The sequence below is a fragment of the Atractosteus spatula genome, chromosome 8, assembly GCF_055471065.1.
Source record: "Atractosteus spatula isolate fAtrSpa1 chromosome 8, fAtrSpa1.hap1, whole genome shotgun sequence".
Classification (NCBI taxonomy): Eukaryota; Metazoa; Chordata; class Actinopteri; order Semionotiformes; family Lepisosteidae; genus Atractosteus; species Atractosteus spatula.
Genome location: NC_142713.1, coordinates 17,220,959 through 17,244,917, shown reverse-complemented (window position 1 = coordinate 17,244,917; position 23,959 = coordinate 17,220,959). Strand labels below are relative to the sequence as shown.

Sequence of the window (23,959 nt, the reverse complement as noted above, 5' to 3'; positions counted from 1 at the left end):
TATGTAGGAAACCTGTATATTATGTATATTACCTGTATATTATACAAAAATCAAAGATAAATCACAACAAACTGCAGTTTATACCATCCACAGAAAAACAAAGCTGTAGACTGTGAACAGCACGGGAAGAAAACATTCCGTACAAATATCTTCATAAATGAAATCTATGATCTTCCGTCTTTGGTTGTAAAACACAATCTAAATCACATTTGACATTACGAACATGTTCTGGACAATTATTATTAGACACATAGAGGTTAATCCGTGCTAAAAAATAGAAAAAGAAACATGATATTGGTTGGGGTTTCATATTCAGGTGTGAGTGAGGGGGATAGATATGGAGAACAATTTTTAAGTCTCCCCAGTCGTTTACAGATCTAGGCTCTGAAACTTCCCATGGTATTCCCAGATCTCAATTTAATTGGAAACACAGTCTCACTTCCTGTGCCTATTCCCAAATGCTCTTTCCTTTCTTCTACTTATCCACACCATTTCTTTATACGCCTGCTGTTTTCTACACAGCTGAAATGTGTTTTTCCTCTTTCATTCTACTTTTCAGAGTGGAATTACCCTCTACTTGTTCCCTTGCAGCTTTCATGTTAACTCAGTTGCCCACTCAAATATTATTATACAATTACCTTGTGCCCTCAGAACTATAGTTAGATGTGATTTATGTTTGATGTTTGTTTTGGACAGAATTTACCCTTGAAAAAAGTGGCAGTAATTAAATTATGGATTCAATAGCTCTACTTCCTCAGACACAATAAATCAGATCAGAACTGTCTACTTAAAAACAGAACAAAAATCTGGCTGCTTCATGATGTAATTCTTGAAGTTTTTTTAATGTTCTGTGGGGTTCATCTCCTGTGCTCTGTATTTTCTATGAAACTCATATTAGCTCATATAGCAAAACCAGTATTATTTAAATAATTTATTGGGAAGACTGTTTTTCATTTTGCTCAAAATTGGTATCTCTAATAATGTCACAAAAATATTCTACATCTTTAAAAGTTACCTACTGTAGTCCAGCTGTTGATTCAATTTACTTACTTGATAGGACATATCTTGCTCATCTCGTAAATGTTTGTTCATTTCCCTAGGAAAGATTTTTACATACAACAAACTTACATACAATCAGATGACAGAACTTTTCTTTAAAAATGACCAACAAAAAGTACGACAAAAGCCACTATAAATTGTTCACCACCAGTTGTTTGCAACTGTTCTGTCCATTTACATCCATAATACGTTAAGAAAATGGATAATTGCAAAAGCTGAATACTTATTTTGCATTTAGTAAAAGTAAAAATTATTTTTCACTTTATAGTCTGAGTTTGGAAACAACACTCCAACCTCACAAAAGAGATGGAACCAACATACTCACTGCCCCAGAAATATGCATTGTTGGGCACTTTCACATTGCAAGCTGCAGAACATGAGTCACTAATAACACCGTGAGCTCACAGGCACTTGACAAACATCATGGCTGTTAGGCAGCAAAGCCAAGGAGACCCTGGCCAATACATCAAGCCTGCCTAACCCTGGCAGCATTTGGCCAACTAGGCAACAGCCCTTGGAAAACCCAAAGGTAATGGCCCAGATTGACTATAGAGACCAATCTGGGCTCAGGCATTTATAAGCTCCTGATAATATCCAAAATTAAGTTAGTGCATATTAATTGTGTTTCATTCTATAACCTTTAACATCATAATAGATTTGTGTTTCTTATAAATAATATTTGTATATAAGTATTTTCCATCACTTGGTACATAAAGTATTTGCATGCAGATCCAGACTTCTACAAAATAAACTCAGAAAAAATTCCATTTTCAAAACATGACTCAGACCTCTGTGGTGCAAGGACATATGCTATAGTTCTTATTGTGGGCCTTAATAAAAAGAACAGAAGTGTGTGGCTCATACCTCAAGAGGTCAAGTTGTTTCAACAGGCTCGCTCTCTCTCTTTGTAGTCCTTCTGTTACCCTGTAGAGCTCCCTATGAACAACAGCAGAGAATAATATTGTCAGGGGGCATCTTTCACATAACCCCCATATTTGACCCCTTCAGATCCCTTCAGAAATTAGTTTATTTACTTGTTTTCTGCTATGTAGTCAGCTTAAGCATGGTCTACCGGGTCATTGCTTACTTGCGAGAAAACACTGAAGTCAGTACAATATAATAATGCCATCTACTTGGCAATGGTACATTCTTTAAATGCACTACATGAATAGCATTATTCTCATAAGGGTTTGACTAGTCTCTTGGGTTCAAAATAAATAACATACCTTTCTTATTAAATAGTTTAGTCTTTCCTAAAACCATATTGTTTCTATATACAATTGGAACGCGTACAGTACAGTATAGGGTAAACTGCACGCTAAAAAATTGTAGAAAGAACAAAATTCAGCCAGAACTCTACAGAATTTAGCTCTACTTGTTCCTATTCAGATCTCACACTAATGCAGTTCCCCTCTCAGACCTCTCTCTGATATATACAGTATATATATTCTATTGCATTAGAAAGTTAGAACTCAATTATCAACAGGTCCAAAGTCTTTTCTTCCAAGGTTTTGCGGTCAAGAACCAATTTCACAAAAAGATGCTATCATTTAACAATGGAAAAAGGAACGTCGAACAAAGATGTGGAGAAATAACATAGAACATCTACAGGACAGCAAAATGTACAGTAGGTTGCTAAATTGTGAAGCCAATTTACTCCAATACTCTGCATCAGATATTTTTAGGACAATTGTTAGGAGGTTTAGGGCAGTGTAAATACAACTACTGTACCTGGCTCAATTGTAACCTAAAGTATGATTATCTCCTGATAAGAGCTACCCTACCTACATAACAAAGGCAAACCTATCATTATGATAGCTGACACGAGACTGCAATGCCAAGAGAAATGCTCTAAAATGCAAAACAAATCTTTAAACCTGCAGTCAAACCCCCAGTTGAAAACACTAATAGGTGTGAAGGGGTGAAATGCCAAATGTCTGTTAAATCATGAATTAATTTAATTTAGTCTACAAACACACTATTTGAGAAATATATATAACTATATATAGGATTTCTGGATCTTTGGACTTATTTTTTAACAACTGCAATCCATACAGTCATTGAAAATTGTTCCTGTGGTTTTTTTTATCATAAATAAGAAAACACCCATAGTAAGCAACTGACCTACCCCAACAGGACTCCACTGACAATCCTGAATTTTTACCTTGTTTAATTTATGCTTTATACAGAGCATTTTTTTACTGTACATATTGTTTGCATTTTATCTTATTTTTCAAAATTATTTTTTAAAAATTTACTAAAGCATATGAAACACAATCAATGCCCATGGTAAGCAGTTTGCTTACATCCATACCAGCCATCCTTTCCCTGGATTTCACAATTGATAGTCATGCCTTTTAGACCTATTTAAAGGTATTTTGTAGAATTTTTTTTTTATTGTTTTTATTATTTTTGAATTACTGCATTATAATTTTTTGAAAATATTTTTCATGTTACATATTGCTTTTTTAAACAATGTTAAACCATGACGCAATCCTTGTTCAGTACATGTACTTTAACAATAATTTACCACTCATTTATACTTTAATTTCTTCCGTTTTCCCCTATTTCTAAATATACACCAAGCCTGCTCTCCAAACCCTTTAATCAGGCCTTGTTATTTTGTCTGTTATTGCAGGAAAAATCTGGCGTTTCTGATTTAACAGAAAATTTCCCCTTTAGCAGATATTGTCAATAAAATCTGAATCCCTTTATTGTATTGAATTTTGGCTGTGTATCATGATGATAACATAAGATCACATAAATTCAGTTTAGTTGTCATATGCACATGTGCAATGAAATGCTTATAAAAACAAACTGGATACAAAAAGCCCACAAGACAAAAACAGACATACTGTACAGACAAGGAGCAACATGCAATGCCTCACCACACTCCAGTAAAAGTATACTTTATTGGCCATATACAATTTCTTGTATTAGGAAATTATCTTTTCGCATACCCCAACTTGCTCTCCATGAGACACACAGACAGGGAGAGAAGCTTGGGGTCAGAGCGCAGGGTCAGCTATACGGCGCCCCTGGAGCAGTTGGGGTTAAGAGCCTTGCTCAGGGGCCAAACAGTAGGATTCCTCTGCCGGCCGCGAGATACGAACCGGCAACCTTCCAGCCACAGGCGCAGATCCTTAGCCACAGAGCAACCGCACCATTAGCTATAATAAAATATACAAGTAATAGGTTTATTCCATGTTGAAAAAAAGAAGAAAGAAAACACAACGTTTTGACCATGGAGCCTTCTTCACAGCTGAGGGCTCCACAGCCGAAACATTGTGTTTTCTTTCTTCTTTTTTTCAGCATGGAATAAACCTATTACTTGTTCCTTTGCAGCCTACGCATACTGACACAGCTACCCACCTGAACTATAATAAAATATAAACATGTTTAATGATTATAGCTTCTTATATACTGTGTACGGGTGGAACAATGGTGCTCCGGTTTCTTTCCATACTCTAAAACATACTAGTAGGTTAACTGGCATTGGGGAAAAGTGGCCGTGGTGCGAGTGTGTGCACGTCTCTGTCTGTTTGCCCTGCAATGGACTGGCGTCCCGTCCAGGGTATACCCTGTCTTGTGCCTGTTGCTTTCTGGGATAGACTCTAGCCCTCCTTTCAACCCTGAACTGCAAGAAGTGGTTATTCTACATGTAAAAGGACCACAAGAGTGTGCTCACATCTCCCTCTCTTCATGCAGTCGAGAAGCTTGCTCCTGTAGAAGGTGGAGCTGCTCCTGGGCCAGGGCCAGCTCCTGGCAGGTGTGTTCCAGCTCCCTCCCCAGCTCCTCGTTGGTGTGCTTCAGCTTCACATTTTCCACCTTGGTCTCGTGCTGCTCACTGTGCAGCTCCACACACTCTCTCTCCAACTGAGAGGAGGCAAAAACACAGCACATCAGCTCCAGCTTTGAAACAAACACGCATGTACACTGCACACAGCATCTCAGCCCGTTTCAAAACAGCATTTTCCGAACGTGTTTTATACATAATATGATGAACAGTAAGATTATTTTACTAAATACTAAATTAGAATCAAGTGGGTCAAAGCAGAATGACCTCAGAAACTAAAAAAAAGCCAGGTGTTGTACATAAGGTTCCCTGTGAAACTGTGGGAAAGTTATGAAAGTAAATTTCAAGATACTAGGCTTTTCCTTTTTGAAATATGAATCACGATGTATCTGGTTTCTGGCACCAATCATATCTCAATCCTTTTCATAGAAAGTCCCACTGAACAACTCAGACTGCAGACTATTCCTGTGTTTGCAATAAATAATTATGTAGTATAAAAAAGAACAATGATTCTTTGTACCAGAATGTGTTACAGAAGCTCTGTTGTGGAATGGATCTTTCATGAAATATGATCTACTTTTACAGTAAGGGTACAGTACTTTGGCAAGCACCCCAATTATACTAGTGTTTTCTATCAAATAATTCATTGTGCCTAAATGTCTGTAATGAGACAGACTCCTTAAATACTTAAGATGCAATGTCTTTTCTGTAAGCTACACATAAACCGGGGAAAGAAAAAGGTCCATTTTCAATTCTGATGTAGTTGGCTAACTTTGTTTATGTTAAAAATGGGAATAAGGACTTAAATCCTCATTCATCAAAGAAATGCAAAGAACACAATGTGACTTTGAGCTACCGACAGTCTGATTAGCCTGCCCTCATCTCTAGGAGAGATTCTTTTTGTGTAGAAACCATGTTGTCAATGGGGAAGGATGCAGAGCTCATTAGCAATAAGAATAATTAAGAGGTGCCAAGGAGTTTTAAATTCTATACAAAAGAAGTGACTAATGGCTCCAACGCAGAATCAGGCTGGGTGTTCTTTATTAAAAAGGGATTATAATAAATTGAGTAACAGAATTCCACATTAGTTTGATTATCTTTAAAAGCCCTAGTGTGGATCTGTTTAAGAGGATGAAAGCTAGAGATCATTAAAATCTATCCATTTGCATCACATGATTAGTGTACAAGTTCTCTAGAAACAGGTGTTGCTATACATTCAGCTTAATGCATTAAAGTTTCTTGTTATGTCTACCAAAATACAAAGCGATAAAAACAAAACTTAATTGAAATGAAATTCAAACCAGAACAATGCAAATAGTATGGCACACAGAAATTACTAACAGGAAGTGGAATCTAAGAGTGGAAATGTTTTGACACAATTTCTCACCACATACAGTAACTAGTAAATGAAATTGATTTGTCTCTAACAATATTGGAATACTGGAATTGCCTAAATTAAACCCTCTATAATAGGTCATAATAGGTTAAAATATGTATAAATTTGGAGTTTTTAAATATAGTGATGCTATGTTTATTTTGATCCACTTCTCCTTTGCAAAATACTGTAGTTCTGAAAACTACAAACAGCACATTTTTGGTACTTATTATTGTTTCTTATGGCACTAATGTCTTGTCAGTGTAGGATATTCATTTAAGCCCTAGAATGTATTTGGTTGCACTTCTTTGGACTGATGCTAAAAAAGATCCCGCTGCTCTAGAATCAGAGATAAGAAACAAAATCAGTTCCAGGGATTAATGTCCTACTCTGACAGGCTGAAGAAAATAAACCTTTAAAATCTTGTAGAGAGAAGGGTGCAAAGGGACTTGATGAAAGTACAGTATTCTCATTGAAAAATGAACTGGGGACACTTTTTTTACCCTAAAGGGCGTGGGGGTCTAGAACAAGCCAACCAGCACTTTTGTGCTGATATCCTGGTTTCTTTCAAGGAACAGCTACAGTAGATGAAATCCTTGGATAAATGAAGTTATAACTATGAAATAGGCTAGATGGGATGAATGGCCTCCTCTTGTTTGCAACGTTTCTTAAGCTCTCATGCAATCGGGGATAGAGCCCAGCATAGCCACACTCCTACTGTGAAATATAGCAGCAATATTAAAAAAGGACAGTCACTGCCAGAGTGCCAGGCTGAACAATTAAGCAAATTTGAGGGTTTCCTGTGCTGCCATTACCCTCCTCTGCTTCTGGATCAGCTGCTCCAGCTCGAACTCCTTTCTTGACAGCTGCTGCTCCAGGTCCTGACTGTGGGAGAGAAAGCGCTCCGAATCCTGGTCAGTACACAGAGAACACATGCTGAGATAGCAGTCACCTGAAGATCAAAACCACGCTAAAGGACATAGGTAAGAAATGCATGGAATTATAACAGTACTGTGTCATTATTTTTTAAAGTGCCAAGAAAGTAAAGCAATTGAAAAATGAAGATAAAAATCAAATAGCTTGATCTGAAGCCCTCAGACCTCCTTTTGGCTTTAAAAGACCTCATGTCTCAGATTGCTGCCATATGAGTGAATTCAGTTGAGGTGGTTTATTATCTCCTATATTATTATAACATAAAGAATGGAATTTCTTTAGGTAATATTATGTCATTAGGAACATATTTCAAAACCCAGACTTGCAGAGGAATAATACAAGCAAAAACAAAATCAAATAGGCAAATATCTGCACAGGGCCCCTCTAAAAACATAGACCCTGTACTGGATACAGTGGTTAGAAAATGGAAGGATGATGATTGCATCCCAACCCTCAAAATGAACCACAAAATCGGAAGCTTTTCTCACCTGCATAAGTATTCGCTCCTTTTCATTTTTAATCTGCTGTTCCATTTCTTCATAGAGGCGCTGGATCTCATCATCATGTGTTGCTGCCTTTCTATAAATTGTGGCAAAAAGAGTTTATAGAATTTTCCTTTTGATAAGGAATGTGCAAGGAAACTAAAGTGGGTAAATCCTATTAAGAGTAGAAGAAAATATTATGTCCTCATATTCAATATCCATATTCTTCTAGATTAAAAAGATAGAAGAAAACTTTTTAAAAAATTCATACAGCCTTCATAATATACAATCTTCAGAAAGGTTTTCTCTCTTATGAAGAAAATTAATTATAATTTTAAGTACTGGAATAATATAATCAAAATAAAATCCAAATTATTCTTCAGGACAATTGCACACATTTCTGCACACTGGAACCACCAGGTTAGCCATTTGTGGTTAGCCACTAGGATATTATCTGAGACATTCAATAAAAAGTAAAATAATTGGCTTTTTTACATCCTAGGTACTTTGGCTTTTTCTTTAGAACCTGCAGAGTGTTAAATTAAATTGTCTTTATCATTGTAACCTCACATTGTGCTATACTGGTTACCATAGAAGCCTCTGTATCATCTAGAAACAGCTGTAGAAGTTTGCTTTTCTACAGAGAGAAAACTGAGTTTAGAGCAACGATGTATTCTTGACCACAAGTAAGCAGAGACGTGCAGAAAGTTGGTTTGCTTTTTAAGAATTCTTCTGCAAATCACAATACTGAACATAAAAAAGAAACATCATGTACATCTAACAAATTCATAACAAGCTATTGAAAATGACAAGCTGTTTGTAACAGGTGCACTGAAATTTTATTGAACATTCATTGATTATTCATGCTGATTTCACTCTTGTCATGAACAGTACTGATCAAAAACAAGTCTACTGTGTACTGCAAGTCACAGGTGAGTAGGAGGTGTGGCCACTGTGGTAAAAAGTGCACATGATTTGCATCAGGTTTCAAACACCATCTTATTTCATACAGTATATTGTAGATCTAGACAAGTGCATGTCTGTTTACTGGTCTCCTGAGTTCTAGATTTCCAGTTAATCCTCCAAACGTTCAATAGGGCTTACTATAGCCAGTAGCATATTCAAGGCATAACAGTGACATTTTCTCACAAGAAGCCTGTCAGAAACCATGAGCAACAAAAGGAAATGTACTGTCCAGATGTAATGTTGCTTCATCAGGATGAGTCCACAGAACTACCTGGAAGTGAGGTACCTGGACCCGGACACAGATCAATACAGAGCTGTGCAGCTTGGTAGAGTAATATGGAGATGACATTATTTTATATTACTCTATATAATATACAGAGTAGACTAACATTTGGACCTCCTATCAATCATGAATGTGTCCCATCATTGATGGACTGATATTCACTCTCATGTCTGGCTAAAAACTGCTGGCTATGAACACCTCAGATAGCAAATGACAGTTGGTTGACTTAATCAGCCTCCAATTTACTGATGCCACATTTTCTTGCATTGTTTGGCAAATTATTGTTCACTTGATAAGCAGGGCATATTGTTTCCTTATTTATTTTTTATTTTGACCAATTTTGACATTCAACATGTTTAATCATCTCATCACCTCTGCTCTCACTAATAGCACGACAACTTTTGACCAACTTAATTGAAGGACACCTGTGCAGATTATGCAGGACTTTGTTGGACAGTGAGCAAAAATGGAAAAACAAATTGGTGCAGGCTGTCACCAGTTTTTCATGTTCAATTGCAGTTACTGTATAATAATGCATATACAGGGTGTTCCCACTTAACTTTACCAAATTTAACAAATTCCCAAAGACTTAAACTCTACCCTAAAACCAGAGTCCAGAGCATATTTATTTATTTATTTATTTCTTATGGGAAATTCCCCCTTGAAGTTGATTCATGTAACCTCCCCGTTTTATGATCCCCATTAAGGATGTTAAAAGGGGACCTCCTGTACTACATTTAGTTGTATTTAAAATGAAGGTATTAATAACAGCTAGTGTACTACAGTTATGTTAGTGATACACAGACAGAGCAAGATGGAAATTTGGAAGTATAAAGTGCTTTCAGGAATTTCACTGAAAACGAATGAATACCTACAGTATATCAATCAATCTACTACAAGATACTAGATAACCCCTAGTTATCTACTGTACAATTATGGTTTAAATATATTTTTAGTTACAATACCATATTTGTATCTCAAAATATTTATCCATACCTTATCTGTTGTTAGGCAGAGGTAATAAAATGCCTAAACTGAAAACAGACTAAATACAGTATGTTACAAAGCTTCTGCATAGTATCTGTACACTGCAGTGACACAGGAAACCAGATAAACAGAATGTGAATAACCGTGGGCACTCCTTAGGAAATGTATGCACCTCAGTAGGATACTTCATTAGTCCACTGAGGCAGCAGGTCATAGTGACATGGGTTTTATTAGGTTCTTTTACAAATACAAATGAATTTTAGTCCTTGCACATTCCTATTTTACAAAAGAAGACCCAGTAACAAAATTCAGAGGGATGTTCAATTTAAAATTTCAAAAAAGAAATACATCCTGTAGAAATAGTTTGTAACTTAGAGATACACTGAGGGTTTTATTTGCATCATATTGCTTGCAAAATATTTAACCATTGACATATAGTCTGGTTAGTACTTGCCTTTCTACATGGTCACTTTCTGAGGCAAAAAGGGGTACAACACTAGTTGGAAGAGCCCAAAAGGGTACAAAAACAGATAAAAGACATAGTGGCAACTACTCACTGATTAAGAGAAATAATAAATGCAGAGCCAGCAAAACATTGCATATCAAAAGGAATCATCACACCTTAGTATCTTACTTGCAGGTAAGTGCTATTGTTTAGAGCATAATGCACAATGAAGATGCACTACTCATTGTTAGGACCACCTGCAGGCCATTACACCACAGACTTCACCATTACAAAACATTGACATCACGTATCAGCACAGCAATGTGAATACCAGTGTGTACCTGTACAAAGCATGAAGGTCAAAAACTAATACATGTACATTTTAAGACCTTGTTATGGTGGAGTCCATTATGAGTCATGGAAATTGCCTGTATGCTTTAGCTGTTAATGTGCTGTAGTAGACATGCTCATAAAACTGTGCACTTCAAATCTTCTACAGTATATAATATTGAAAAAAGCAGCACTAAATGTAAATATCTAAAACTATAAATTTGCACATGCTGCCAAACATGGTCATTTGGAATATTATTTTTTTATTTTGTTAAGTGTTTGAAACTGCCTTTTTTTTCTTTGAAGTCCTTTCTAGAACAGTTAATCAAAACTGTTTTATTGCTAATGACTCAAGGACCAGAAAAGGAGGGATAAGGAAACGTGAAACGGAGCAAATAATGACTTCTAAAAACTCAAGTGATAGCAGTTTTCTAAACTGAAAAGCGTAAATAGCAGTATTTCGTGTAAGAATAAAAAATGTATAATAGTTTTATAAACATGCAACGTTGAGACCCATCTATGATTTCTACTGTGTCAAACCCAAGTAAGCATTGACTGGAAGAGCACTGAACTGCAGATTGCCATACAGCATTTCAAGATAAACTGGCCAAATCAGCCCCATTTTTGGAAAATCCCAGTAACCACCAGCTGATAACAGATGATATTTGGACTGCAGAACCTGTGACTCAACGGATTTGTTTTACTGGCTGAGCTGCTCAGGAGTCCAGAAACTTATGCTTAATATTACTTTGTGGTCCGTTGTTATTTAGACCAAATTCCTCTGATTTTCTGTGAATTAAAATCGTTAATTAAAAAAAAAAAAGAGTGATAGCTCCACTTTTTCTTTGTGGTGAATCTATCTATGAATGACAGAACAAACAATTCATTATTTCACTTTTTTGAGTGATTATTAATGTGCCACTTATTGTTAAAGTAACATGTATTTTAATGCACAAAAATAAGTTGCAACTTTCAAAAATATAATTTTGTGCCGTAGTTTTAGACTCAATCCAATAGGTTTTAAAGCTAGATTCCAAAATCAAAATCATTAAAAATAAAAATCAAGAATATTGGATGAATTTGATCTTAATCGTCCTTGAGTGCCTTCTAAGTAGAAAGCATATGCAGTATGCATAAAGTTAATAAGCAAAGTGGGTATACGTTAGTCTGGTTGTAAGGTCATTGTAAACAAAGAATCAACGTTAAAAGAAAACATTATCGAAGGTTTTTGGAGTGGGACTCACAAACTCCAATTAAGTTACAACACAACTAATCACAAAACTTGGTCAATTAAAAATATCCACAAAAACATAAAATAAAAATCTTAACTACAGTGAGAGAGGATTTGCATTACATGTTTCCACAAAATTAGATCAGGTGTCTGAACATACAGTATAGTGGGTTTAAAAAAAAATCTAGAACAAATCCTTTTCCCCAGTTTCCGACACTAATAGACTGATGCATAAAAGGCAGCATGTCAAATAAGTTTAGCAATTTTAGATCACCTCAAATCTTCCCAAAAGCAATCAAATATTTCAGTATAATAAGAATGTATGTTAATTGATACATAAGAACAGTAAACTACAAACTGAAAGAAAATACAGAAAGATAGTAAAAAACTCCAGAAGTACATGTATTGGTTTTGAGTATGGTATTACCAGAAGCTCTGATTTTATGACAGAAAACGGGAGGGGTCAACATTTTATTTTTGCACAGCATTCAGTATGAATGTGCAGTAATAATAATCCTTACACTTCTATGGCACTTTTCTGGACACTTCATTCAGAGTGCTTTACAGGTGAAGGGGAGTTCCCATTACCACCACCAATGTGTAGCACCCAACTGGATGTAAGCACCCAAAATGCGCCAGTACGCTCACCACACCGCAGCTATCAGTGGAGAGGGGGACAGAGTAATGAAATCGGTTCACAGACGGGGATTATTAGGAAACCATGATTAGTAAAGGCCAGGGAGGAAATTGGCCAAGACACCAGGGTTAACACCCACACTGTCATCCACAGACAGTCCGGACCTCAGTTTTATGTCTCATCTGAAGGACGATTCCTTTTATACAGTGCAGTCTCTACATCACTATACTGGGGCATTAGGACTTACAAAGACTGCAATGTGAGTGCTCCCTATGGGTCCCACTAACACCTCTTCCAGCAGCAACCTTAGCTTTCCCAGGAGGTCTTCCATCCAGGTACTGGCCAGACTCACACCTGCTTAGCTTCAGTGGGTTGCAGGGTAGTATATCTGCTGGGCATAATACTGCTATAAAACTATAATATATACTGTACTGTAATACAAGTGTCTATAATACTGCTGGCAGTAATCGTGTGTAGTAAATTACAGGTTTCTTAAGTTCTGCTTTATACAGACTATCTAAAAGATGCTCCCAAACATCCTGTTGGAGTTTTTCTTATGCCTTCTCCCCATCATTTCTTAAAGACATTCCCCCCCCCCACCAGAGGGGGACGCAACCATATTCCATATCCAAGATTTGAATTAAGATTTAGAAAAAAAGAAAATAATGTTCGTCTCATTCTCATAATGCTATGCGAAATTTAATGTATAATTAGAATGATGTTTGTGATTTATCATTCACTATGAAGGTGCTGTAGGCAATTGACATGATAGAACTTGAAAGTCGTGTGACAAATCGGAATCTAAAGCAGTGCAAACAATAAGCTGCCAGTGCTGAGAAGGTGCTGATCAGGTTTAACTCTTCTTCAGACTCGGCAAACAGTTTCCATCCAAAGTCAAATTCCTCTTTTGGAATGTTTACTTAGATCACAAGAACAAGAGTTGTCCTTACTAGACATTGAAGTGTGATTCTCCATGACACACTGCAGCTGAAACCTGAATGGAAAATCGATTAAGAGAAAATGATTCTGTGGTATTCTCTTCATTTCGTTTATAATGCATTTGGGAAACATAAGTTATATATTAGTAGCTTTATTAAAGTATAATTTACAACTGTCCTTTGATCATAATTAAGACTACACCCATCTTATTTTATGAAAAACTTGGGCTTTAGCCAGATACTATGGATAAGTAGCTTTCAGCGGCACAGAAGTGAAATTGAAAATGGGCATTCCACAGTAAAAAAAAAAAAGATATTTGCCACACAGAAAATCATCATTGCACATATCCATAAAAGAATAAGGCATAGCACACCAACCTCTTTAGTGCACTCTCCATCTCTCTTTTCTCTTGATTAGCCTCCTTTATCTGGAAGGTCACTCTAGATAAGAACTCCTCGAAATTGGACAGAAGATGGGGTTCATCTCTCCTTAACTGAGTCCAAAGGTTCCTCACTTCACAAGGGCTAGGGGAAAAAGAATCTGTGAAGTTCAAGACCATGCAACCTTATAACTTAAAACTTGATCTTTCGATATTTTAACCAGTTTTCATCAGATATTTTTAATTACCACTTCAGTCACAAAATCTCAGCCTTCCCTATTACTGTATATGTGGAAATGGTAATAGGCATATTCACTACCTTTTTGATGCCATGAAATACAGTATCTTAACATGGATGACATTAATGAAATTTAAAATTTTAGAAAACACTCACACCACAGATATAGCACATATTACTTAACATGCAGTTTGTAGCTGGGTGTCACCAAGTAGCATAGACAGCTGGAGGCTGAGGACAGAACCCATAACATTCTGAAAACAAAACTTGCTACTATCAAGGAAGTTAAGAAATAGTACCTCTGAGGGTTTGGTGAAATAAAATACTGTATTACATTCAGCGTCAGTAAAGGTTCTCAGTACTATCTGTGTTTTAAGAAGCAGAAGGGCAGCAAAGAAAAATAATACCAGTTATCCAAAAAGGAACAAACCATCCCCTTCATTTTGATTCTAAAAGATTTGAATAAATCATAACTACTAATAGTAATTATGTGAGAAGATGACATCCTTTGTACTATAGGTATCAAGGTGTCCACACAATCGATAGAAAACATTTAAATGTGCAATATATGATTTAACTTGCAGATATACTGTAGGTATTTCAGATACATGTCCTACATGTATTTCTATAAATTAGCCCTTAGAAAGTTCAACGGGTTCTGGCAGTATGACCTCCACTGTAAATGCAATATATGCTGTAATTAGTGTTATTTAACAGTTAATTAACAACTACTCAACAGAATTAGTGTTTAATTATACAGTACATAAAACAAAAAAAAAGCAAATGTTGTAATTATTTCTTCTCTTTGGTAAGAAATCCATTAGATTTGGCTTGAAAAACCAGACAAGGGCCTGGTATTTGTAAAGAAGGAATTAAGCTATAATGAGGGTATTTGTTCTGTTAGGGGATTTTTAAAAAATTGTATAACAAATGTAGTCAAATTACACATGCTGGCACTTTTTCCAACATTATACCAAATCCGACAACAAAATCTTCTATCCCCAGTTTTCTCAGAGGTCTAGAGCTAATTTTTGAGTTAGACCTCTGGGTATAGTGAGATCTATCAATACTAGAAAAAAATAAGAATTTTTAGTGAATCACCTTAGAATAAGGACATACTGTACAAGGACAGAATAAATGGAGGCAATACGCATTAATCAGATTTGGCAGCTTTACTTTAAGTACCTGTATCTGACCCACAATGAACACATCTGCCTTTAATCGATAAAGTGCAGTAATCGATCTGAAACCTTCTTCAGCAGCTACTTACCTTTAACCGACATCAAGCATGAACAGATTTTTAAAGGTTAGTTTACTGTCACTGTCTATGGACATTACTTTCCCCTTGGTCTGCCCTACAATGGTGTGAGGTAGTGAATGCAAAGTTCTGACTTCTTAAAAGACCTGAAGATCTTAACTTACATAGTAAAATGTACAGCATGTGGATCTGTAAAACAATCCAGGGCAGAAAGCGAACTCGGACAGAAGCAGTAAGAAAGGTTTCAGATAAGATATTCAATGCATGTCTTTTATGGATGCATAAAGAGTGCACTATGTGGTTTATGGATAAATTATACTGCTTTGAATCTGTTCTGTTCTCAGGGTTAATCTGTCTTTTTAATCTATTTGTCCATGACATGGACTGGCATCCTATCCAGGGTGAACCCTGCCTTGCACCTGTTGCTTGCTGGGTTATGCTTCTGTGTCACCCCCAAACCTGTGCTGGGCACATGGGTTAGAAAATGGAAGGATGGTGAGGTGTTCTTCCTGCAAAGAAGGAGTGAGTCCATTTTGAAAAGTGGTTAAAAGGCAGCAGTTTATGATTTTTAATACACACTGGCATTTTCAGGATACAAAATGTCAAAAACTACTATTCCATGCTGCATGCATGAATGTTGAAAAATTGAAAGGAATAAGCCTGAGAGTGAACCACAAAAAGAGGTGACTCAAACTTGCCAAAAATTCTTTGAATGACAACTGAAACACTGTTTTCTGGTCAGATGAAATGAAAATTGAGCTTTTTGGACATGCTTATTAGCATTATATTGTGAAAACACTCATGCCCACTGTGGAATACACTATGCAGTCTAGTATGTTTTGAAGCTGTTTTCTATCTCCAGGTCTTGAGGGCCATGTCAAAATAGGGGAAATCATGAACTCCACTCATAACAGGATATCAAACGTCTGGTTCTTTCTTCCATGAAGCTCAAGCCCAACTGCAAATAGACATTCCAGCATGGCAGAACGTAAACTATTTATCCACACTGAATGGAAACACAAAGTAAATGGTCTCGACTGGCCATCTCAATCTACAGACTTCAATCCAACTGAACATTTAGTACAGTATATTACTTAAGATGTCAAGTCACTTACAAACACCAAAGGGTCTGAAATATTTAGAGCAATTTTACATGTTAATGAGAATCATTAAATATTTTATTTGATTTCTTTTCCTATTTTGTCAGGGGTATAAATACATTTGGAGGGCACTGTACTATATGTCACTTTCTCTTCAAAAGACCTATGCAGGAAAATGCAGATAACGCCTTTGAACATTGCTCTAGCTGTGCCTCAGTCCAGGACTACAGTTGGTGATTCAGCTTCTCAAAGGCACATCTTCCCTCTCTTCTTCTCAATGTTTTACCTCCATTTGTTCAGCAAATCAACATAATACATAACTTTAATAGTAGCTCTATGTGGTTGAAACCAGCTTTCTCACTCCTGGTTAGATGGTAAAGACGCAGTTTTGAATCCAGCTCTAATCAGATGGTCATGAATGTTGGCTATATTTTGTTTCTTTCCACTGGTCTTTGATCACACACATGACTGCTCTATGGTCCTTATTAGCACAATGCAAGTTTTCAGAGCCTCACTCTAGCAGTTACTTTCTAACCAAGATAAGAAACAGGAAAGTATTTTTTCACATGTACGTTTATGAAGGACAAGCCTTTAAATGTGTGATAAAACTAAAGTGCTATGATGGCATACATGCAAGTTCTATGACTGCTTCATCCTCCTACTTTAAAGGTCAGATTACTTCTTAAATTCCTACCCAGAAATTCAAAATGGTGTTTAGAAGTTGGGAAGTATTTTTATAACATTTGGTGAAACTCACCTCAAGATGGCATCCTTTATGACAATTAACTGAAAAAAATGGTTAACACTGAGGTATATTGTTTTACTATCAAATTTAATCCATTCAATTTATTTTTATTACTTTTCTTTGATTTAAACTTACTCTTCAAAGATACCGCTGGCCCCTAGACTCTCCATAAGCACACAAAAATTGTGCTCCTCATCATCCTCGCCTCCTTCCAGTCTCTCCTCCCACTGGCTCTGGTAGAGACACTCTGGCTGGCCTTGACTTTGTGCTGGCTCCTGCACTGCCTCAGCGAGAGAGATCTTCTGCCCAAACAGGAACTCGCCTGAAAAGCATTGCAACATACATCTAAACTCATCTGTGCAGAAAGCTACCCAACTGATTCCCCTTTGTGAAGAACCCCCCTTATCAACAGAATTTGATACAGCATTGTGAAAAATAATGTAATTTTTTCAATGCTAGCAGTCTATTACACAAAAGGCATTTTTGGCCAAAGCATAATCCAATGATTAATGGTTCACAACATCCTAAAAACTAATATGCAGTTTATTTACTGGTATCAATCATGGATACAGTACAGTACTATAAAATAATCTCAGAATATGTATTAAATTACCACACATTACAGTATAAAAAAAGTCATAGATTTATCAATCTTGATCTTTCAGTTTTAAATACATTTCAGTGATTAGCCCTCTTTAGTTTTGCAATTAACATCTAAGCATAAAAAACAGGTTAACATTGTTTATTTTTCAACGCACTAAATCCGGTGGTGAACTCTTCCAGGGTAAGGTAACCATTCCCATCTGCATCCAGAGTGTCAAACACATTCTCTAGCTCTTCCGGACTAAGGGGTAATTCACCATGAAGTCTCTAAAACACAAACCAACAGACACATCAGATTTGGACACTGGAATAAAAACAGATGGAGTATAGAAAATGACATATTGATAAATACATTACACAGCACAGGTCTGATCTGAACAAGAAGAAAATGTTTGAGGACCTAGCACCCTTTAAAAACTTATTACAAGTTCATACATTTACAATATACTGTATAGGATACCTTCTGGGACAGAACTGGTAGCGTGGCATAGGAGAATCTACAGTACTTGTATTAACCACTCAAATTATAAGGAATCACAGAGCCGGGGCTAAGGCCAGACCAAGTGTTGTGTAATAAAATCACCATCATTCCTTATTTTTGATGTGTTACTTAATATGCTTTTCCCTTTTTTCTAAACTGTAATTCCTTCTTCCTGAATCAGTGACTGAAGTTACTCCATCCACCTGAGAGCTCCCATCTTCTCCTGGTCCTCCAAGAATGTGTTAACTCTTGGCTGATAAGCTTTTCAGCATACTGTATCTATTTCCTTAACACATGGGAAATACTCTAAAACTATTATTTATTCTAACTGAAACTAATCACACTAGATTCCTCTTCTAAGTGTTAGAAGGTAGCAAGTTCAGAGAGAATGGAGATCCTTGTCTTGGACCACTTTCCCCAGAAATCAGTTGCTAGAAGACGAAGTCTGAAAAGCAGGGCTTCTAACTTTGTGATATCAGGACAGTGAGCCATGGACCGTCCAAGGAACTTTGGAACTGTGAAATGCAAGTTGTTGATTTCTGGAAAAGTGTTTTTTTGTGAAGAGATTCAGGGAGAGACTAGAAGAGTTGTGGACAGTTTCAGAGTGAGAATTGATTTTTTGAGGTCTCAGTTGTTTGGTTTTGGAAACCAGCGAGCATCTTAGCTGTCCTGTTTTGACTGGTAGGGACTGAAGAATAGGTGAGAAGCTCAGGTTGTCTTGTTGTTTTTGTGGTTTTGTTTTCCCATTATTGTAAAAAAAAACGGTACAATTTTTTTTCGTGATATTTTAAAAAATATCCTGTTACGGCATGCCCATGTATAGAGCTTCTCTAAGCTGCTCTCTGATGGCTTCAACAGACACATACAGCTCTGAGAGACAACTGCTCTGTTACATTCTTTAAATCCTGAACAATTCATCATCAAGAACACTGTTTTACACATACTTAAATCCATATTGTGGAAAATGTTCTTTATCTTTGTTGTTTATTCCTTCATTTATGCTGTACTATATTTTTGTGTATTTTGGAACATTTCCAATTCTATAGGTGTCCCCTAGACATGCTGTAGTATATTGAGACAAAACTATAATTTGACTGAAAACTTTTCAAAGGTAATTTACTGTCAAAGTGAATGGTTATGTATAGAATCATAACCTCTAAATCTTTAATGGTTTGTAAGAATGTCTAAAAAACAACCCTTTAAATTAGTCTATCAAACATCATAACAAGACTGAAGTACTATAAAAGAAAATTACTTATATTATTCCCAAAAATGGAAATTATAAAATTACTTTAATAGATTTCTCAAACCATATATTGAATAGGCTATCCAGTCTCACACACACACACACACACACATCAGTACGTCAACTACCCTGTTAACATGGCAACAAAGTATTTCCTCTGTCAGGATAACATTCACTACACCCACTATTAAACAATTCAAATAGCATACTTTATTTAGTTACTAAAGACTTATGGTTGTTCCATGTAGGCATGTTACATTGTAAAAATAGTTTTTAACCTGTTACACTTTCATTTAATTGAATACAAAAACACTTTTCTAACAAAAATCCTGTTGATTTCTGAGAGCACTAGCTTAAAACATTAGGAAATTATAATTTGCAGTGTTCTCCATTACCAAATGAGCTTAAGTCTCATTTAAGCAATGTAACCAATCATTTGTTTCAGTTGCACTATAATCAGCCTTCCTCCTAGACCTAGGAGATTCTGCCAGCGCCCAAGAACATAAGCATGAAGGTTCTTCATCAGCTTTTCCAATTTTTCCAACTACTGGCTCTGTCAGCAAATGTGAAGCAGGATTACATTTCTTTTTCAATAACTTATTTTCTTCAATGAATACCATGACATCCTCCACGACTTAGAAATCCTAAAATGGTGAGATGTTAGGGACGGAACAGGACAATGTTGTTCAGAAATTGATTAAAAAAAACTAGGTACAGTACACTGCAAGGCTTCACGAAATCTCCTACACAGACAAGCCAAACCAACAATCTCTTTAGACTTGAATCAAGTCCTTAGTAGACTTCTCTTTTCAAGAACTTAAAATTCCAAAAGGTTTAAAGAAATGAATTTAACGGACTTCATAAGGACCAACAGTAAAATATAAACCATAGGACCCAAATAGAAGCCAAGGAGTCACTTCTGTGCACAAAGGGCTGTAGAAGAACCTATTCGGCCATATTATGGAATCAACATACCTGAAATCTTTCAAGAAAATGCAGAGATTCTCTTATACATTAGTTATGGGCAACCAAACAGGATGGAAGGACTGGATTATAGTTTCACATCTGTAGCTTTCCTTGTGTTTTTTATATGTATAGAGAAAATGAAAAGGAAAAGAATGCACTGATTTATCATGTGATAACATAAGCCACAAAAGAAAAAGGACTTCTTTTTTACAAACTGCTAAACACTTTTTCTCCTCCTGATTAAAACAAGTCAACATATTAACTGTGGAATAATGTCTCAGACATGCATGACTGAAAGCATAGGTGTTCTGTAAAATCATTATTCTTAACAGGTATGAGAGCTAATTCAGAGATTAATTAACTTGATCTGTGTAACAATTCAAAAATAACATTATCAATATAAACTTAAGAATGAGTTTAAAAAAAGTCTGCACTGAAAAGTTTGGAAAAAGCACTTAAGCATTGTAGCAAAATCTTTAAGTCCAAAAGAATCAATCATTATGAATTGTGTGCTCCCCCTACTTTCCCATTGTTGTGCCCATTTTGTGTTAATGTATACATACTTTACATGTTTATGAAATGCCCCCATGCCTTACAATAGTGAATTGTTCTACACAGAAACAGCCCTAACCTCCAGACCGGCATTATGAAACATAAGAGATTTACTTAAAACAGCAGAATAATTTCCCGCAAAAAGAATCAGTGTTGTTTAATGTGATATTGACAGTTTTAGGGTGGTGCGGTGGCTCTGTGTCTAAGGATCTGTGCCTGTGGCTGGAAGGTTGCTGGTTCGTATCCCATGGCCGGCAAAGGAATCCTACTCTGTTGGGCCCCTGAGCAAGGCCCTTAACCCCAACTGCTCCAAGGGTGCTGTATAAATGGCTGACCCTGCGCTCTGACCCCAAGCTTCTCTCCCTGTCTGTGTGTGTTTAATAGAGAGCAAGTTGAGGTATGAGAAAAGACAAATTCCTAATACAAGAAATTTTAGATGGCCAATAAAGTATTCACTGGAGTGTGGTGAGGCATTGCATGTTGCTCCTTGTCTGTATGTCTGTTTTGTCTTCTGGCCTTTTTATATCCAGTTTGTTTTTATAAGTATTTCATTGCACAAAAGGTCTAAATGTCATTCATATCGTGGTGGAAGGCTATCATATGGGAATTTATCTTTTTACTGTGGTTACTCTAAACCCAACCCTATTCATTTGAAAAATAATTTTAAGTATTCTAACCATGCTAAGGTAGGCATACTTAAAGCAAGTGGAAGAGTCCACAATTATAAGTGCATATTCATAAACTGATAAAAGACAGTACATTGAGTAACCTCTTCTATATGGATGAGTAACACATCAAAGGTCCATTCATTTTGTTTCTGAATGCTCTACTAGATTAACAATTTGAACAAAATATGAAAGAAGGAGGGGGCCCACAGGAGATATTCATACAATAGAAGATAGCAGAAGGCAACAGAGGAAATGAAGAGAATGAAATACTTTCTAGGAGTCATACTACAGCCTACATTGTCTTTCTCAGCAAAAAAAAGTATTCATTGCATCCCAGTCATATTCACCCAGTTTTTTTATGAGGTGATAACTGGTTTTGCTGTATTTTTACTTATCATTGCACATCAGAAACACAGCTTTCCTTTTTAGCCTTAGACCCTATGGGTTTGCACAAACCCATATCATCCATCATTTCCTATATCAATAAGTCATTATGTACCAGTCTTTCTTACGTACGTTACTCTGAAAGTCAAGGTCAAAATGTATACTTTATTTGGGTATCAGCAGTATTAAAGAAATATTGTACATCTCACAAAAGGTGAAATATTTTACTATCTTAAGGGTTACTTCACAAATACCTACAGTATGTACATACCCTTGCACAGTTTTCACATCTCTTTTGCTTTGACGCTTGCAGTCATAACACTTTGAAGAAGCAATTAATTATATTCACAACCTGCTCCACACATTCATCCATTATCTTACCTCTTCATCCAATACAGGGTTTTGGGGGAGCCAGAAGTACTCTCTAGGGAGAATCCTAGATCTGTAAGGATAGCTGTGGCAACTAAAATCCATAACCTAGAGCATCTGAGCATAGGCAGGTCATCTGCAGAACCAACACTCTAACCCATGCCTGCCCACCTCTGTCCAGCAGATTTTGTAGGTCTCTTTAAATCTCCAGCTTCATATAGAGAAGGTAAGGCTTCAGCTTGTCCAATTAAGACAATAATGAGTTCAATTAGGTAATTAAAAGCTCAAGTAGAAAGAAAACAAGACCCCCTGGCTCTTCAGGACTGGAATCATGCACCCCTACTCCAGCCTCAACTCTAATACTAGCCTCTTTTACTGACCAGTTGTGAGCAGGCCAGTGGGTGTCACTAATAATTTTTCGTGATCTTGCAGCTTCAAAGCACAGGAAAGTAGGTGGCATCCATCCTACACAGTTCTCTGGTCTTCGTGTTGGTTAAAAAATGAATATTCACAAAACACATCCAGTATCTAGAAATCTAGTATTCATTTTCTACCAATACAGTATGTGGCACAGGAACTCTAATGACAGCTGAACTGCCACTAGATGCAGCGATTTCCTCTAAATGTTGTATATGGATTCACTGGAAGGGTTTAATAAACAAAGGCAGAAATATGCATGCAGTCCTTGCCTAGTATACTATTCTGTATCCTGCACAGTTTTGTGGAGCGCATTTTGGCAGGGGATACAGTGTTCCAGGGGATACTGCATGCGACACCGGAACCTGTAAGTGCAGTTCCAGCATTTCCTCATGTCATAAAAATTTACAGTAATACGCAGGCTTACAATTGAAAAAGAAATACAGTTATACATTTTACCAACACACAGCTCAATTACATTTACAATTACAAAAAATCCTCATTTGCCCGCTATGTGTGAACACAGCACCTTATCAACAGACGTGAAACATAAAAAATTAACAGAAGAGAACCCTGAGCCACACACTTTCCTGCTCAGCCTGGCAATTGTAAATTGTCATGAATTAATATGGGTCAGATTTTGAATTTCAGTTTTGCATGCTCAAACATTTCCCAGAAATTAGGAGAAAATTTGAGAAGTAAAGTACAGTCCTAAAAGCTGGCCAATGCTAGATGAGATTATGGAACACTATATTTGAATAAAAATGTTTCACACCTACTCATATCTGTTTTGGGAAACATTTTTTGTTAATGACATGTCTTATATGTAACGTGTAAATAATGTAAAAAATATAAAAAAGGTTTTATTCTTAACATAAAATTATAGATTTTTAATGTTTACTCATGGGCTACAGTATATACTGTAATGTATGAGATCACACAGATTCCAAAAACCCTTAGGACCCAAGAAAGTTCCATTAGTTTGGAAATGGGTCAGAAATAGAGCAAGCCTAATAGCATAAGATTATGGTAATTCAAAATAAGTTATACAAAAAATGTTACCTTGTCAGCAGTGATTTTTAAAGTGTAT

At 36.3% G+C, this 23,959-nt stretch overlaps 1 protein-coding gene across 1 annotated transcript in view; it reads right to left on the bottom strand.

Moving 5' to 3' along the window:
* The window catches only part of cracr2aa (calcium release activated channel regulator 2Aa), a 61,123-nt gene that overhangs the window by 20,000 nt on the left and 17,164 nt on the right, over positions 1-23,959 (bottom strand). Inside the window, exons 3-10 of the mRNA XM_088923538.1 lie at positions 17,942-18,053; positions 17,319-17,505; positions 13,841-13,987; positions 7,652-7,742; positions 7,046-7,141; positions 4,748-4,935; positions 1,924-1,995; positions 1,051-1,096 (exon numbers count right to left, since the gene is read on the bottom strand). Of these exons, the coding sequence (XP_088779664.1) occupies positions 1,051-1,096; positions 1,924-1,995; positions 4,748-4,935; positions 7,046-7,141; positions 7,652-7,742; positions 13,841-13,987; positions 17,319-17,505; positions 17,942-18,053 (939 nt within the window). The remainder of the gene's footprint in view (positions 1-1,050; positions 1,097-1,923; positions 1,996-4,747; positions 4,936-7,045; positions 7,142-7,651; positions 7,743-13,840; positions 13,988-17,318; positions 17,506-17,941; positions 18,054-23,959) is intronic.